Source organism: Mus caroli, unplaced genomic scaffold (assembly GCF_978045245.1).
Source record: "Mus caroli unplaced genomic scaffold, Mus_caroli_1 scaffold_2, whole genome shotgun sequence".
Taxonomy (NCBI): Eukaryota; Metazoa; Chordata; class Mammalia; order Rodentia; family Muridae; genus Mus; species Mus caroli.
This window is the reverse complement of record NW_028227257.1, coordinates 110,870,675-110,888,480: the sequence shown is the minus strand read 5'-3', so window position 1 is coordinate 110,888,480 and position 17,806 is coordinate 110,870,675. Positions and strand designations below refer to the sequence as shown.

The 17,806-nt window shown below is 42.4% G+C and overlaps 1 protein-coding gene across 1 annotated transcript; it reads left to right on the top strand.

The window, feature by feature from the left end:
* Positions 1–1,679: 1,679 nt before the first annotated feature.
* Klhl41 (kelch like family member 41) lies at positions 1,680–17,211 on the top strand. The gene is made up of 6 exons (XM_021156243.3): positions 1,680–3,126; positions 6,188–6,345; positions 6,453–6,560; positions 9,946–10,131; positions 11,534–11,680; positions 15,962–17,211. The coding sequence occupies exons 1-6, from the start codon at positions 2,017–2,019 to the stop codon at positions 16,071–16,073; spliced, it is 1,821 nt and encodes a 606-aa protein (XP_021011902.1). The 5' UTR covers positions 1,680–2,016; the 3' UTR covers positions 16,074–17,211.
* The last annotated feature ends 595 nt before the right edge of the window (positions 17,212–17,806 follow it).

Genomic DNA, 17,806 nt, shown 5'->3' with positions numbered 1-17,806 from the left:
ATCAAAGGCACCATTTTTCATTAGTGAGAAATGAGCAAGCACGTAAATACATTTACAATAAAGTCTAATACTACGCACAACCACAGCAACAGTACAACCTAGTGCTGTCTAGATCCACTCGAAACTGATGAAAAAACTGTACATGGGTTTCTTCACTGAAGTAAGAAAGGATGTCCAGTATTTAGAGATTACAAATAAAATGCCTGCTCACTGATAGTGAACAAACAGGACAATACCAAGGTCCACCAACAAGGAATCAGCAAACGACATTCCCCGCTGTTTACATCTGACCCCCTAATCTATTCAAATGTTAGGTGTTACCTTTGGAGAGGGGTGAATCACGTATTGTTTAAACAGGGGAGCAGCTGCTAGTTCCATCCCGTGTGTTAAAACCTTTAATGACATCTATAAATGGAACAGAACCGTTGAGCCCTCCCTTCAGCTGTCACCACGGCAGCTGGCAGAGCCATCAACTCACCGTGATAGAAAGAAAAGTGCCCTTTATGGAGAGAGAACGGAAAGCTTGGGAATACATAATTCCCTGAATTTGGGATGTTTGCTCATTCAACACATATTTGTGGAACATCCATGAGGCATAGGGACTATATGGACAGAACACAAACCCACAGTACATAAGTCAGGTCTTCACTGAACTTCTGTTTGGGGGTCACATTTAAGAACAGCAGCCATTGAAGCTTTGGCATCTCTGTAGTTCTACTGGATTGAGGATGCGATCATGGTCCTGTCACAAAGGACTTCATGAAGAAATGTATAATGCCATCTAGATATAAAGGAAGAGACAGTTGGAGAAGTGACAGGGTCTATTCACACAGCCCAGGCTAGTCTTAAACTCACTGTGTAGTGGAGAATATATTTCCTCCCTCTGCCTCACAGGTCCTGGAATTACAGGTGTGTGCCACTTTGAAATCACTTCTTCGTTCCATAGGGTGTCCCGTTATCAGCAGCTTAAATATGTCTCCAGAATTATATTTTCTTAAGCAAGGCCTGCTCTCTAAATAATACAGGTGATAGAGTTGCTCACCCTGATTTTACTGTCTCCAGGGACAGCACTTTTCCCATAGGGTTGCATCTGTTCTATTTTTTAAGTTTTTATTTTGTGAAAGGTAGGTTTCAGCACAAAATATCCCTAGTTTGTATGTGGATCTTTTCTTTCCCCAAAGGCTTAACTGTTTTTCTCTGGTCTTGATTCCTTTTAAATTTTTGTCTTTATTTTCCTTTTTTTTTTTTGTATTATTGTCATTTCCTATCCCTTGTATAGCAAGACAGAATGTAAATGAATTTGATAATTTAGTAGTAATTATAGTTTTCCCACCTAAAAATAAAGATAATTTAGAATATTTTAGAAAATTAAGTTTCTCTGCATTTGTTGCTTCAGTTATGATGGAGATATCACTTAAAGGTTATATAAAACGAAGAAGTATATAAACATCTTTACATTTCCTACTCAAAAAACAAAATTCTATCTACTTTTAGTAGGAAGCAGCATTCTTTATTTTAAACCATCGGACTCATAGCTTATGAGAATTGCAGTGAACTCACCTCATATTCTTGACCTTGGCATCATTAATTCAGACAGCCAAGTAGCTTGCCACTAGGCCATTTTTAGAGGAGTGACTCATTTTTATGATCCATTTTGTTTCTGTTAGCTCAGTAAGCGTTGTCTCGTGGCCAGCCTTTATTAACATATGTTTCAGGGCTCTCTGTATTTCGTGGCTTTCCACTTCACCTGAATGCCCTGTTTCTTAGCAGTTTCCTTAGTGACCAGAAGTCCCAGTTGTTATTTTCAATCTCAAACAGCTGAACAGCACTCCTTTCCAAACTAGCTCTCCTAAATTCCCGTTGTTAGAGCCGGTGTCTATATTTAGCCGGTGGGATTAAATTGCAAAGGCTTCAGGCTGCGCAGGGCATACTGATCTGCCTTTTTACAGCTAGACCTGTGTGCAACCAGGAGCGAAGACCCTCAGTGTCCCCCTCCTTACCCAGGTTCCTCACAGAATGGATTCCCAGCGGGAGCTTGCAGAGGAACTCCGGCTTTACCAATCCACCCTTCTTCAGGATGGTCTAAAAGATCTCCTGGAAGAGAAAAAGTTCATCGATTGCACCCTAAAAGCAGGTGACAAAAGTTTTCCTTGCCACAGACTGATACTATCGGCTTGTAGCCCTTACTTCCGTGAGTATTTTTTATCTGAAATTGAGGAGGAGAAAAAAAAGGAGGTAGCGCTAGACAACGTGGATCCTGCTATACTTGATTTGATCATCAAATATCTGTACTCTGCCAGTATCGATCTCAATGATGGGAATGTGCAAGACATCTTCGCCCTGTCCAGCCGCTTCCAGATCCCGTCCGTGTTCACGGTCTGTGTGTCTTACCTTCAGAAAAGACTGGCTCCCGGGAACTGTCTGGCCATCCTAAGACTAGGGCTGCTTCTCGACTGCCCGAGACTTGCCATTTCTGCCCGGGAGTTTGTGTCTGATCGCTTTGTGCAGATTTGTAAGGAAGAAGATTTCATGCAACTGTCCCCACAAGAACTGATCTCCGTCATTTCAAACGACAGCCTCAACGTAGAAAAGGAGGAAGTAGTATTTGAGGCCGTGATGAAATGGGTGCGGACAGACAAAGAAAACAGGGCAAAAAATCTGAGTGAGGTGTTTGACTGTATTCGTTTTCGCCTTATGGCAGAGAAATATTTCAAAGATCATGTTGAGAAAGATGACATAATTAAAAGCAACCCAGAAGTCCAGAAAAAAATCAAAGTTCTAAAAGACGCTTTTGCAGGCAAACTTCCGGAACCCAGCAAAAATGCAGAGAAGGCGGGGGTGGGCGAGGTGAACGGCGATGTTGGTGATGAAGACTTACTTCCTGGTTACCTGAATGATATCCCCAGGCATGGAATGTTTGTTAAAGATCTCATCCTCTTGGTCAATGACACAGCTGCAGTAGCGTATGACCCCATGGAAAATGAGTGCTACCTTACTGCCCTAGCAGAGCAGATCCCCAGAAACCATTCCAGTCTTGTTACCCAACAGAATCAGGTCTACGTGGTCGGGGGACTGTATGTGGACGAAGAAAATAAGGATCAACCCCTGCAATCGTACTTTTTCCAGGTAAGGAAGCATAGGTGGAATGAGGGTCACTACTATTAGCTAATTTGTGAGTTATCTGGGTGTGTGTGTGGGGGGGGGGTTACATACAGTTCACATGGATAGCCCACTGTGCCCTCTTACGCTGTGAAACTTAAGAGTGTTGGCAGAAATAGACATAATATTTAATAAAAGGGTGTGGTGAAGGAAGTCCTTGTACTACTAACTCATTACTCAAGGTTTTCTTCCCACCCTTTCTCCCTAATAGTGTATAGGTACCTGATGGCAGCTATAATCCTTCAAAACTCAGGGCTTTGGTAAAGACTGACTTTATAATCTTTAATACTATCACCTGATAAATAGGTTAGGATATTTTCCTAAGCAAAGTTATTTGTCTACACCTGAATGCCTTACACACTGCAAGGGAGTGGGACTTAGCCTGCTTTTCTCCTTCCTTTTAATTGGAGGTGAGGGAAGAAACATTTCATTTCTTATTTATTGTTACTATATAAAAGAGTTTATTGAAAGAGAAAGAACTCTTGTGGAATTTGTACCCCTTGTATCATAAAAAAAAAAGTGTCCCCAAATGCCACCCTTTTGACTTAACCTGCACCTTCAATATTGCCAATCAATACTTTGCAGCTTGTGATTTGATCAGTAAGAATTTGTTTAGATCGTAGCTAATTGTGGCCTGGGGTTTTCAGGCACTTAAATTGGGAAGGCCAGAGATAAGCAAGTGTGGAATGTCATACCACAGTCACTGAATGCTCTCAAAATACACAACATACTGTGCGTTCACAAATACTGCCCTTCACCAAGTTGCTCTGTTAGAGAAATATAGTCAAAATAATATACACTGATCATGTTTCTTAATCTTCAAAGTTCCAGTAAAAGGAAACTAGCAAAAGTATTTGAATGTGACCCGGACATTTCCCCAAGCCCTAACTTCAAATTCAGATTAACTTTAGAAAGGGCAAGGCCAATGAAAAAGATTGCAAACATATCTGGGAAGTGAAAACTATCAAACCAGATGGATAGGTAGTCAGGCACAGACAGACAGACAGGTCAGACAGACAGACAGGTCAGAGAGATAATATAATCATAGACCCAAGGAACAGTTACAGCACAGTAATTCTACACACACACACACACACACACACACACACACACACACACGAACGCACTTCAAAAACACACCCAGAGCCCGCACTCTGTTTTCAAGCCCTCAGCTTCCCTTCATCTTTGTGTCTCAATTTCCAAGTGAAATTACCTGATGAAGCAGGAGCTACCGATGAAGATCAAGATGCCTGAATTGAAATGATGAAAGAGGGCTTTGTGTGAGAATTTCAGGCTTTGTATTTTCCTGCTTGGCTGCACTGTGAGATGTATTAAGCTCAGAGTGAACTGACATTTGGCATGTGCTGCAAATAAACTGTGGGAATTTGGGGCCTTATTAAGACTGATCTCCCCTCCTCCATGGAAGAGATTCATCAGGTTTCAGGCCGAAGTAACCAGACCACACTTTGAGTATTCTAGGTATAAACCCTAATTTTAACAGAGTGGGATCTTGAAGGGTTAAATAGCTTGAGAGCTGATCTGCTAAAGGCGTTGGCTGGCCACCTACGGTCATCTGGTATAGAAAATGCTTCAAGGATAAGATACAAAGGTGGGCACTACACAGTCTGTATGGGAACTGGGCCCTCGGGTTTGGATTGAGATAGCTGTTGATCCATTAAAAATGAAAGTACGAAAGCCACATGATGTCACCCTGTCTCAAGCAACAAAATGCCTATAGACTTACTAGACGGCATGGTATTGAAACCCACCTAAAACGCCACGTGAAGTTGGTCAAGTGTACCTAACCGTGAGGCCAAATGAGATTCCTTGTCTATTTTGCACAGAACTTTTCAGAGTCAGACTTCCATAAACGTTTATTGTTAGTTCTACTTTATTACCTAGTACTCTCTCACTCCACGGCTGTGCTAGGAAGCAAACCCAGGGGTTTGCACATGTAATCTCAGCCCCACTGCACTACATAGTCTCAGCCCCATGATTCTTTCTTGACGCAGATTCTTTTCCAAAAATGAAAACATTACAGTCACAATCTAGATGCCGAAACTAAGCTAACCCTGTGCCCAAGGGGATTCACCCCATGTCTTGGTGTGTCCTTTGGTCTCAGAACTTTAACTGGCACTACTAGACCAGAGACAGAAAGGTTTCCAGAGAAGCCCCTCCTCTTCACTACTGGCCTCTCCTCTTCCTGGCTGTACTGGTTTTGAGATGAATGCAATTTCTCTTCACCTGGAAATGGCGTGCAACCACATAGCTACACCTCTCAGAAAGAGGTTCCTTGGCAGAGCTGCCCTAAAATGCAAAAAGGAGTATGTTAAGACTTTAGAAAGTAAGTGCCAAAATGAATCCCTAGTCAGAGCACTGGCAGGTCCATCTTAGAGCTGGCTGCAAGCCAGACTGCTTCTCAGCACAAGCCAAAAAGACAATATTTAAAATGACTCCAGCCAAAACACAGGTATTAAAATGAGTATTTTCCTAAACCCAAAACAACAAAACATAGGGAACCTAGACATGTTTCAAACATGGAAAAGTGATACTGCCCACCTCTCAGTAGCCTGTGGGCTGAGCGACAAGTCCAGCTGTCCCGGGTGCTGGCTTTGGGAGTGTGTTAAATATAGCATGTAGAGGTCATTCACATACTGTGACCCCTGCACAGACACCCTGTCTTTCCCCAGCGTCCCAAAAGTATTAAGATTCCTCGTCTGAAAACAGAATGAGGCAACTTCAGAGAAGAACTGAACGAGAAACTGCCCACTTCTAACAATTCCATTTTATCCTCTGCTCTCTCTTGATGTCATTTTGGGAGTTTTGTATTTGCTTTTGTTTATTTTATTTTTATAAGCCAAGTAGATTGTCTTATTTTCTTTAGTAATTCTGAGCTAAAACATAATACTTTAGGATTATAGTTGTAAAAGATCTTCATTCATCTCTGTAAATTTTAAACAATACATAAAACATTGAGAACTTCTTAGTAATATTTTTCTACCTATTTCCATAACTCATTTTTTTCCAGCTTGATAACGTAACATCTGAGTGGGTCGGACTTCCGCCTCTCCCATCAGCCAGGTGTCTCTTTGGTCTGGGAGAAGTAGATGACAAAATCTATGTGGTGGCCGGCAAAGACCTTCAAACAGAGGCTTCACTGGATTCTGCGCTATGCTACGATCCTGTGTAAGTTGACATAAGGGTTCCATAATATTTCTGTTCCGCAAGCATGCCTACAACAAATCCGTATTTTCACCAGCTGGAACATGAATTCTGTTATCATTTAATTTTAGGTCTGCAAAGTGGAGTGAAGTGAAAAATCTTCCTATTAAAGTTTATGGCCATAATGTGATTTCACACAATGGGATGATATACTGTCTAGGCGGAAAGACAGATGACAAGTAAGTGCCCTAGAGTTTCCTTTTGATTTACATTCAAGTGACTATGGCAAAGGTTTCTTCCTCTTCCTCCTCCTCTTCCTCTTCCTCCCCCTCCTCTTCCTCCTCCTCTTCCTCTTCTCCTCCTCTTCCTCTTCTTCTCCTTCTTCCTACATATTGAAATGGGACTTGGGTCTCTAACATCATATTTTGCAGATAAAAACTGCAAATACAATTTTGAAAAGTTATGAGAGGACATTGTAATTATTTTTGAAGAAAAAATAAGATTTTCAAGTCACTAGACCAAATAGAGAGGATTATAAGACACTGCCATCTGAGCACAATCCCTCAACGATACACATCTAGATAGTGGAAGAGCAGCATCTAGGAGCACAGTCAGCCTTTTATTTAACTGCTTTTTATTTTACTACAGAGACCAGTAGGCTTTCTTACTCACTGAACCATAAGCAGACTGACACTTACATTTTCCACTTTGTTATCATATAACGTGGATGGGGCACGCTGCCCGAAGCACACACACACATGGCAGAAGACTACACAGCCGAGCTCCTCCCACCATGCAGGATCTAGGGACTGAACTCAGGTCACCAAGCTGCAGGGGAAGGCACCAGTGGATACACATTTCCACTATATTCTTTAACATGGCATCGAAGTAGATCCATCAGTAAAGCAATATACAGAAAACAATGTGGATTTGTACTTTATGTGCAAAGGGAATTTATATCAGTTGGAGACTGAGAAGCACAGTCATTGGAGGAGTGCAGTCATTTCTCCAGCGACATGTTGGTGACTCACTCCCTCACAGGTCTCCATTTCACTACTTCTAGTTAGTTCCTTGAGAGAAAACGAAGGTACATCTCATGTAGGAACCCATCTCGGCTTCTAGGCCAGTGTTTCTCAATCTGTGGGTCACCACAATCAAACTAAGACCGTTGGAAAACACAGAAATTTCACCATGATTCATAACAGTAGTAAAAGCACAGTTATGAATTAACAACAAAAATAATTTTTTGGTTGTGGGTTCACTACCACATGAGGAACTACATTAGGAAGACTGAGATCCACGGTTCCCAGCCATCTGTGGTTAGGACAGATCTTACATCCCAGAGAGCGCTCCTAAGGTCAGTAAGCCAGCATCCCATCTAGTCAAATGGTCACCTTTCCTTTACAGTGTGAAGTCTCTCATCCTAGAGGAAGCTGCCTTACTTGGTTATTGTTTGCCCAGGCTAATTATTAATAGAGCTGTCCAACCATGAAAGGGGAATGAAATTATGATTGTAAGGGTCCAGTTGGGCACAGTAGCATGCAGCCACAGTCCCAGGCTGAGGCCAGAGACTCAGCTGATTCCAGGATTTCCAGACCACCTAGATGACATAGCAAGACCCCATCTCAAAACAAAAACAACAAAAGAATACAGGTGTAGCAGGAAGAAAGTCAAATACAAACTTCTTTGTCAAGTAAAAACCTCTGTATTCTGGAACTTATTAATTTTATTCAATGAAAATGATTTTTAAAAAACACAGAAAATGTAAGCAATGAGTCATTTTATTCTCTCTCTCCATATTCAAAGATGTTATATCCAGAAATGACATCCCTTCCTTAATCTTTGCTTTTTCCATCAAATGAATACTTAAGAATGGACATAGTAGGGCTGGTGAGATGGCTCAGTGGGTAAGAGCGCCCGACTGCTCTTCCGAAGGTCCAGAGTTCAAATCCCAGCACCACATGGTGGCTCACAACCATCTGTAACAAGATCTGGCGCCCTCTTCAGGAGTGTCTGAAGACAGCTACAGTGTACTTACATATAATAAATAAATAAATCTTAAAAAAAAAAAAAAAAGAATGGACATAGTAAATGCACTCTTAATTTGGATCTTTCTCTGAGTAAATGGAATAAACAATATCTGTTAAGTGCATTATGACTTTGAAAACATTGAAATTCTGCCAAAATGATTTAAATTGTTTCCTTCAGATAACATTAATAACCAGAAAATCAATACATCCATAAGCATTCATGTCTGCCAGAAATAATATATTAATCTTGAGAATCTTAGTTCCTAGACAGCATTGCCTAGCAAATGTTCAAGTCAAGAACTTTGAAATAGGGCTAGAGAGATGGCTCGGAGGTTAAGAGCACTGGTTGCTCTTCCAGAGGTCCTGAGTTCAATCCCCAGTAACCACATGGTGGCTCATAACCATCTATAAAGAGATCTGGTGCCCTCTTCTGGCCTGCAGGTATACATGCAGATAGGACACTGTATACATAATAAAAAAAAAAAAATAAGGAAGGAAGGAAGGAAGGTGAGAGAGACAGAGACAGAGAGAGAAGGAAAAAAGGAAAGAAAAAGGAAGGGAGGAAGAACGAATTTTGGAATAAATCATTAGCTAAAAGTAGGGGGCTGAGCCTGGTGGGGGTGTAACTCAATAGCACTTTCTAGACTATGAAAGTCCAATCCCAAATATGGGGGTGGGGCAGAGGGGGCATAATAAAGTGCCCTAGTGAATATGATTTTCTATTTTGCTCTCAAGACTTTCCTTGCCATAGCCAAGTCTTAAAGGAAATGTTTATGTATGATCCTTTTTCTTCCTTTGTTTAAAAAAAGATTTATTTATTTTATGTATATGACTACAGCATCAGATCACATTGCAGATGGTTGTGAGCCACCATGTGGTTGCTGGGAATTGAACTCAGGTCCTTTGGAAGAGCAGTCAGTGCTCTTAACCACTGAGCTATCTCTCCAACCCGATCTTTTTCATATTAAGAAAAAAACTAGAGGCAGAGGCAGGCAGATTTCTGAGTTCGAGGCAAGCCTGGTCTACAGAGTGAATTTCAGGACAGCCAGGACTACACAGAGAAACCCTGTCTCGAAAAAAAAAAAAAAAAGAAAAAGAGAAAAAAAGAAAAAAAAACTATTCTCACAAAAGAGTTTTTGTTTGTTGGCATTACCAAACTGATAACTATTGGATTTGGGACTATTGATCAGTTATGGAAAACTTTTAAGAATCCCTAGGGTCCATCCTGAGACTAATTTGATGAGTCTACGTGTTTCTGCTGGCATTTAGCATGTAAAAGTGTTTTCATCATTAATCAGCCTACATCATTACTTATGAAATCTACGGGTACAATGGTCTGTTGATATCGGAGCTTATGTAGACAGGGATGGACTCACTGGGAAAACCTTTTGTTTCATGTTGGAGCACAGAGGCTCACACGTGCTTTGTTAGCACTCTGCCACAAAGCTACATCCCTGGCCCCAAACAATTCCAGGTCATTTTAGATAAAGTACTATGTTCTCTGTCACAAACAGAACTAAATATTAAAGCAGCTTTCACACATACAAAAAAATTGGTTCTAAAAGGAAGATTTGTTTTCTTTTTATATTCACAGAAAGTGTACAAATAGGGTATTTATCTACAACCCCAAGAAAGGAGACTGGAAAGATCTGGCTCCGATGAAAACCCCTCGTTCCATGTTTGGCGTGGCAATCCATAAAGGCAAGATTGTGATCGCAGGAGGTGTCACTGAAGATGGTCTTTCAGCTTCAGTTGAAGCCTTTGACCTCAAAACCAATAAGTGAGTTGCTTTGCTGCAGCGTATGAGTCCTGTACATTTAGTTATTGCACCTCGGTAGCAACTATGCTCTCTCAGGCTCCAGGAGGGGAAGCCAGAGAACCTGAGCTTAGAGGGGAGGTATTTCCCACTCCCCATGCCTTGTCATTAGGAATGTGCGACTCATGAGTTAATGTTGACACACTGTCTGCCCAACACAGCACTAATTGTGTCGATCTTGTCACTTAGCAAAGGCATTTATTACCTCTGAAACACTGTGTAAACTTAGATGAATATGCATGTCTTAGGAACAGGTAGTTTAAGAATTAAAAGGGTTTTTTTGTTGTTGTTGCTGGTTTTTGTTTGTTTGTTTGTTTGTTTGGGTTTTTTTGGCCAGGCATGGTGGTGCACACCTTTAATCCCAGCACTTGAGAGGCAGAAGCAGGTGGATCTCTGAGTTCATGGCTAGCCTGGTCCACATAGAGAAATACTGCCTCAAAAAAAAAAATTAAAAGATTTCCACCTGTTAACAACTAGCACTCATAAACTATGGATGCTTTATACATTTCTTTTTTTTTAACTTTTGTTTTTATTGAATTAATGTGAAAAGATACTTGACTAATATTTTTGTACAAAATTAATCCTTCTAAATTTTTGAGCTTACATGCCTAGGTGAGTACATATGTTTTATACATTCACATATGTATTGTAGATTGTACATTATACCTATAGTATATATACAATAGCATATTCATTACATTAGCAATGAAAATTTAGAGTATTATTACATATTACAGATACCAAATGTATATGATTACAAAATAATTTGATATCCGCAAATCACAAGGCATTTTTACGAAACTAGATTTAAATGATCACTAAAAATGATGGGTTGTTTTTTGGGTTTTGTTTTTTTTTTTTTTTGGTTTTGTTTTGTTTTTTGAGACAGGGTTTCTCTGTGTAGCCCTGGATGTCCTGGAACACACTCTGTAGACCAGGCTGGCCTCGAACTCAGAAATCCACCTGCCTCTGCCTCCCCAGTGCTGGGATTAAAGGCGTGTGCCACCACGCCCGGCTAAAAATGATGTTCTTGAAGACTGGATACTAAGGGTAAATGCTCCAGTATAAGAAAAAAAAAAGCTTAAATCTACTGGACTCTGTGGGTGGGGCATGACTTTGACTGGCAACTGCAGGGAGGCAGAGGCAGACAGATCTCTGAGTTCCAGGCCAGCCAGAGCCGTGCAGTGAAACCCTGTCTAAAATAAAGAAGTGCAAACCTCACAAAGCTATAAACCCTCCGTGTTTCTAGTTTTATACACACACACACACACAAGACACACACAACCTTTAAAAATAACAAAATTACATCAAAATGGTGTATTTCTGTACATTTCATGTTGACTGCATTTTTCAATAAAATACGTAGGTGGGAAGTGATGACGGAATTTCCCCAAGAAAGAAGTTCTATCAGCCTGGTGAGCCTGGCGGGATCCCTGTACGCCATCGGCGGCTTTGCGATGATCCAGCTGGAATCTAAAGAGTTTGCACCCACTGAAGTCAATGACATATGGAAGTAAGTTGTCCTCTGCTCAGTTCTTTAAACCAGTATTAAATCAGATCACCGATAAGCAATACTGTAGTAAATAAGCCAGATTTTCCCATCACGCACGATATGTCTCAGTGGTAAGCTATACACTTCAAGTTTAACTGAACTTTCGAATATGCAACTTTCTGACCAAGTATTTGTGATTAGCTGTGAGACTAAAGAAAGACGTCATCCAGACTGGTTTCTTTTTTGTTGTTATTTTAATTTTTTTTAAAAAAATGTTATTTTATGTATATGGGTGTTTTGCCTGCATGTATGTCTGTATACCACATGCCTGTCCGATGCCTCCTGGCGCCAGAAGGGGGCGCTGGAGAGAGCTGGAGTTACAGACATCTGTGAGTCACCATGTAGATGCTGGGGATCAAACCTGGGTCCTCTGGGAGACCAGTCAGTGGTCTTGACTGCTAAGCCACCACTCCAGCCCTAGACAGGTTTCTTCCACTGTAAAATGAGTTAGGAGAGTTGAGCTTTCCTGCCCAGTTCTAGCTTTAAGCGTGTAATACTCCAGCCACCCACTAACTAGGGCAGAGGGCTTTATTTTCCTTCAGTTCCTTTCCTAAGAAAACACAGCACTTGGGGGCTGGAGAGATGGCTCAGTGGCTAAGAGTCCTGGCTGTTCTTCCAGAGGTCCTGGAGCACCTACCTGGCAGCTCACAACAGTCTGTAACTCCAGCTCCAGGGTTTATAACATCCCCACACAGACATACATGCAGGCAAACACCACCAATGCACATTTTTTAAAAATTATTTTTTCAAACCCCAGAGCACCGAAGAAATATTTAGCTTTTTGAATTTTATATGCGCTCATTAAGTATAATTTATTCTTCAAATTGTTTGATGGTTTCATTAGTAAATGCTTTTTTTTTTCAGTCCCCCCCCCTTTTTTTTAGACCAGTTTGGTCTCAAATTCAAGAGGTCCATGAGCCTCTGCCTCCTGAGTGGAATGCTGGGATTAAAGGCGTGCACCACCAGGACTGGCTGTGAATGCTTTTTAAAAAAGAAGTGAAGCTGGGTGGTGGTGGTGCACGTCTTTAATCCCAGCACTTGGGAGGCAAAGGCAGGCAGATTTCTGGGTTCGAGACCAACCTGGTCTACAAAGTGAGTTCCAGGACAGCCAGTGCTATACAGAGAAACCCTGTCTCAAAAACAAATAAATAAAAAGAAGTGAAAGTGGCTATCCATTTTACCACCCTGACAGCTGTGGGGCAATTCTTCCAAGTCTGCAGTGGTTACTCAACTGAACTATTTTAGTCAAAGAATGCTTTTTAAAGGGCAGGGAACACTTTTACCATAGTGTCAGATACAGTAAATATCAAATGGAAACCAAGACGTGTCCTAGAGGTCACAGGAGCATAGGTTCCATTTGGAGACCACAGTCTTGTGCAGGGCATCTGCTGATTGACAGGTCCCATCAGGATACTTAGAATGGATGGTTTTTGCTGCTAGCCCAGGCACTGTGTTTGACATCTGACTTACAGGAGGGAACTCTTGGGTGCCTAAGGAGAGCCGAAGTGAGCTGATGCTGCATACTCTCCTAGAAGCAGCCACGCCCATGCTCCATCAGCTTCAAGACCAGCCCCACTAACAAGGCTGGAGGTCTTCGAGCATCAGACAGGCTGATGCCCTGCTCCCCAGTACAGCTTATCGAACACCTGCAGCATTAGCATCCCTTAGAGCTGCTTGGAGATGCAGTATCCCAGACCCCGCCTCACCGCCCCTGAATCAGAGGTGGCATTTTAACAAGATTCCTACTTGATTCGTTGCACACTTCGTTTATGTCCAATCAATGACGGCAGGGCACCTGAGACCAAAGAGTGGATGTTATTCGTTCTGGACCCAAACTAGCAGGTGCTTTATTCCCTGCTGCTTAGCTGCAGGACACCTGATGCACTATAATTCAATCCCATGTATATACACATACACACACATATACAATACATACATGTACATACACACACATACACATATAAGCTTTAAAAAAAATCCTTATGTTGTAGTAACTAGTTGTGTTGAGGGAAAAGTGGCTATAAAACACAGTTCATTGCAATCTCTCATTCCCTCAAAAAAAGTTAAAAACAAAACAAAACAAACAAATAATAATAATAATAATAATAATAATAATAATAATAAACTGGAGATTTACAAGGACCATGGAGGCTAGAATCGGCAAGAGGGTGAGATACAGAAATACCAGACTTAACAGAAATAGAATGAATAATGGAACCATTAGAGGTTTGGAGAACAGGTGCAAGGGTGAATAGGGAGTGAACCTCAACCCTGACTGCACAGCAATCCTCTGTGCCACTTCTAAAACACACCAGAGCCAGGCCTTCACACACAACCCTGACTGCACAGCAATCCTCTGTGACACTTCTAAAACACACAGAGCCAGGCCTTCACACACACACTGACTGCACAGCAATCCTCTGTGCCACTTCTAAAACACACCAGAGCCAGGCCTTCACACACAACCCTGACTGCACAGCAATCCTCTGTGACACTTCTAAAACACACCAGAGCCAGGCCTTCACACACAACCCTGACTGCACAGCAATCCTCTGTGACACTTCTAAAACACACCAGAGCCAGGCCTTCACACACAACCCTGACTGCACAGCAATCCTCTGTGCCACTTCTAAAACACACCAGAGCCAGGCCTTCACACACAACCCTGGCTGCACAGCAATCCTCTGTGACACTTCTAAAACACACCAGAGCCAGGCCTTCACACACAACCCTGACTGCACAGCAATCCTCTGTGACACTTCTAAAACACACCAGAGCCAGGCCTTCACACACAACCCTGACTGCACAGCAATCCTCTGTGCCACTTCTAAAACACACCAGAGCCAGGCCTTCACACACAACCCTGACTGCACAGCAATCCTCTGTGACACTTCTAAAACACACCAGAGCCAGGCCTTCACACACAGACTGATCATGCCCAGATTCTGGAGATGAGACTCGAGCAGCACCGTTTCCTAAAACCTCAAGCGATCCGATGTGCAGATGAGTTTGAGCAACACTGATGGGGAGAAACCGTGCCAACAACTAACCGAACTTCCCATGAGCCACGAGGTTCTGATGCAGGCTGTGCTGCCCCAGCAAGAGGAAGCAGTTAGCAGTAAGGAAAAGTCAAAAGTGCCATTTCCTGCTGAACGGGCCTCTTACCGTGGCTACGAGAACCTCCTCAGGAATTCCCAGCCTGGGACTCACTGAGTTTGTGTTCCCAAACTTGTCAGCACAGTGGGATCACTACAGAGCCTCCAAAGCCACCAGAGCCCCTCCCCCACTCCTGCTGATGGGTTTAGCTGGGTTGGGATATGGGCTGGCCTTTGGAAACTTGACAGATCCCCCAAATGCTTTTACATGTGCAGAAGAGCTTGAAAAGCACTAGCGTAGGGTTTGGGGTGGGGTACCCATCCCTGTCTTGCTTAGCAATGGGACTGTTCATTTGTATGATCTGTTGTTTTCTAACTTGGGGTGCTATCTAAGGTGAAAACCCTCCAGTTGTATTGCAGTACTTTCTGAGTCTTGCTTTTAAATCCTCCTCCCCCAGCCACATGTCAGACCACACTTGAAACCTGTCAACCCCTCTACTGTGATATGCAAAATAAATTCCCATTGTATTTTGAGACAGGATCTCATCCAATATCCCAGGCTGGCCTCCAACTCATTATGTACAGCCCAGGTCCCTGAAATAATAGCACACATTTTAAGGCGATGGAAATTTTATCTTTGTAGCCTTGAGAATTCAAATATGAAGACCGGTTGGTTCTCAATGAGAGGCAAGGGCATAGTCTAAGAGCAGAGGGAAAGGGGAGCATTCTAGTCAGTTGTCTCACGAGGCACTAGGAGACAGAACTATTGAAACTGCAATCTAGGCTGAGTCCTGCTTTTCTGAATTCTCCTTCTTAAGAGTCTGCTTCCCCTGACTTCACCAGCAATCTTCACTAATCCCAGGGTGGGTGATGAACTGCTCAGCTGTCCATCTCTGGACAGCCCAATTCCAATACGATAGCCCCAGTCCAGGTCTACACTCATTCACTGTGTGCACACTTTGAAAGGAATTCTAGAGCTATTTACCAGGCAGGCACTTTGTCTGGGTAGGAAGCGGTAGGACTTTTTTTTTTTTCCCCCAGAAGATCCCATTTTTATACTGAACACACACACACAAAAAAAAAAAAAAAACATACAAAACTTTCTCACTAAAGGTTGCTTACTGTTTTTTGTCTTTTCTTCCATCAGGTATGAAGATGATAAAAAAGAATGGGCTGGGATGCTGAAGGAAATTCGTTACGCTTCGGGAGCTAGTTGCCTAGCAACGCGCTTAAATCTGTTTAAACTGTCTAAACTATAAAGGAGGTGACAAAGACACGGTTTGAGAGGTGCCTTGTTGGGACAAGAGGCTTTAATTTATTGTCATTCTTTAAGCCTATACAATGATTCACATAGGGTTACAGGGATTCATGCAGTTTCTATGGGGTAAAACAGTGTCACCGAATCCCAGAGTTTTTCAGTGTGCCAAGTATAAAACCATTTGCTAAGTTTAGTATTCAGTTGAACAATATATTTTGTTAAACCTTTCTCAAAGAAGTGAGCTGTCTACATCTGAGCTGTTTACTAATCCTTTGTATTAAGGTACATCTGCTTGTTTTCTATTATAAATGAAATGCATCTGTCTACGTTCTTAAGAAATGTTTGAATAACGGAAACCTCTCCCCACTTTGAGCTACAGCAGGAATCTTGTGCATTATAATGAAGATGACTGGAAATGCTGTTTAGGAAATATAATAAATGAGTCTCCAGTCCTTCCTCCCATTCTTCTTGTGACCCCAGCATATTAGTTATTTCCAATACAAAATGCATGCAATGCTTGCATGGGCCACAGCATATATGTCAAGGTTGGAAGCCAACATCTGGCATCCGCTTTCACGTTCCTCCTTATTAGAGTCAGGGTCTCTTTGCTGCTTCTCCACTGTTCAGGATAGTTTGCCTACAGGCTTCTCTGTGGAGTCCTGTCTGCTGCCCATCTTCCTGTAGGAACACTCATGCCATATGCCATTTTGGGGGGTGGGGAGCGGGTTCTAGAGATTTCAACTTGAGTTCCCAGCTTCTGAGGCAAGAATGTTTACCTGTTGATCCATCTCTCTGGCCACAAATATAAAAGGCCTACATTAAAAACCCAATAAACCATAGTCTTCACATTAAAGCACCGCAGCTGTAACGGGGAGTGATCTTGTCAGGTGTGGTAGCTGATGTCTGAAGCCACAGCTCTTGGAGGGCTTCCCCAAGAGGACAGCGGAACACACAAGTTGGAGCCCAGATTGGGTAACACAGTAAAACACCAGATGGAGGGATGTAAGACTCTACACCCAGTTTTCTTCGATGTATAGACTCTTCAGTCTACTGTGGCCATCTGATTCAACCATGCAAGTCATGAACTAAGGATCATTTGGATCCTGCCATCCATCTGTGTACGGATGGATCATCACTGGCCTCCTTTGTTGGCTCTTCCTCCTGCTTCTTTTTTTTCCTTTTTTTTTTTTTTTTTTTTTTTTGGTTTTTCCAGACAGGGTTTCTCTGTATAGCCCTGGCTGTCCTGGAACTCACTCTGTAGACCAGGCTGGCCTCGAACTCAGAAATCCGCCTGCCTCTGCCTTTCGAGTGCTGGGATTAAAGGCGTGCACCACCACACCTGGCTTCCTCCTGCTTCTTAATGCCAGAGTGCTTGAGGGGACAGTCCCACAAGTCCCCTCCATTCACACTCTTCTCCAATTGCACCTTAAGTGATACCATGTAGTCACATGATATTAAATACCAATGATGAGTTCCACATTTCTTTCTGGAGTGGGACCTCCCCATCATCTGCAAACTCAGAGTGGACTTCCTAGGTGCTGGGAAAGTGTTCCAACACATCTGAACAAACTCAGGACTGTCCCAACACCAGCCCACCTCCCACCTTGCTCTTCCCACAGACCCCAGTCTTGGTGAAAGGAATGTATTTGTGTCACACCCTCTCACCCAAGATTCATCCCAGAAGAGGGGACAGACTGTAAGAGCCAGACAGTGTCTTCTGGGGCAACAGGCACT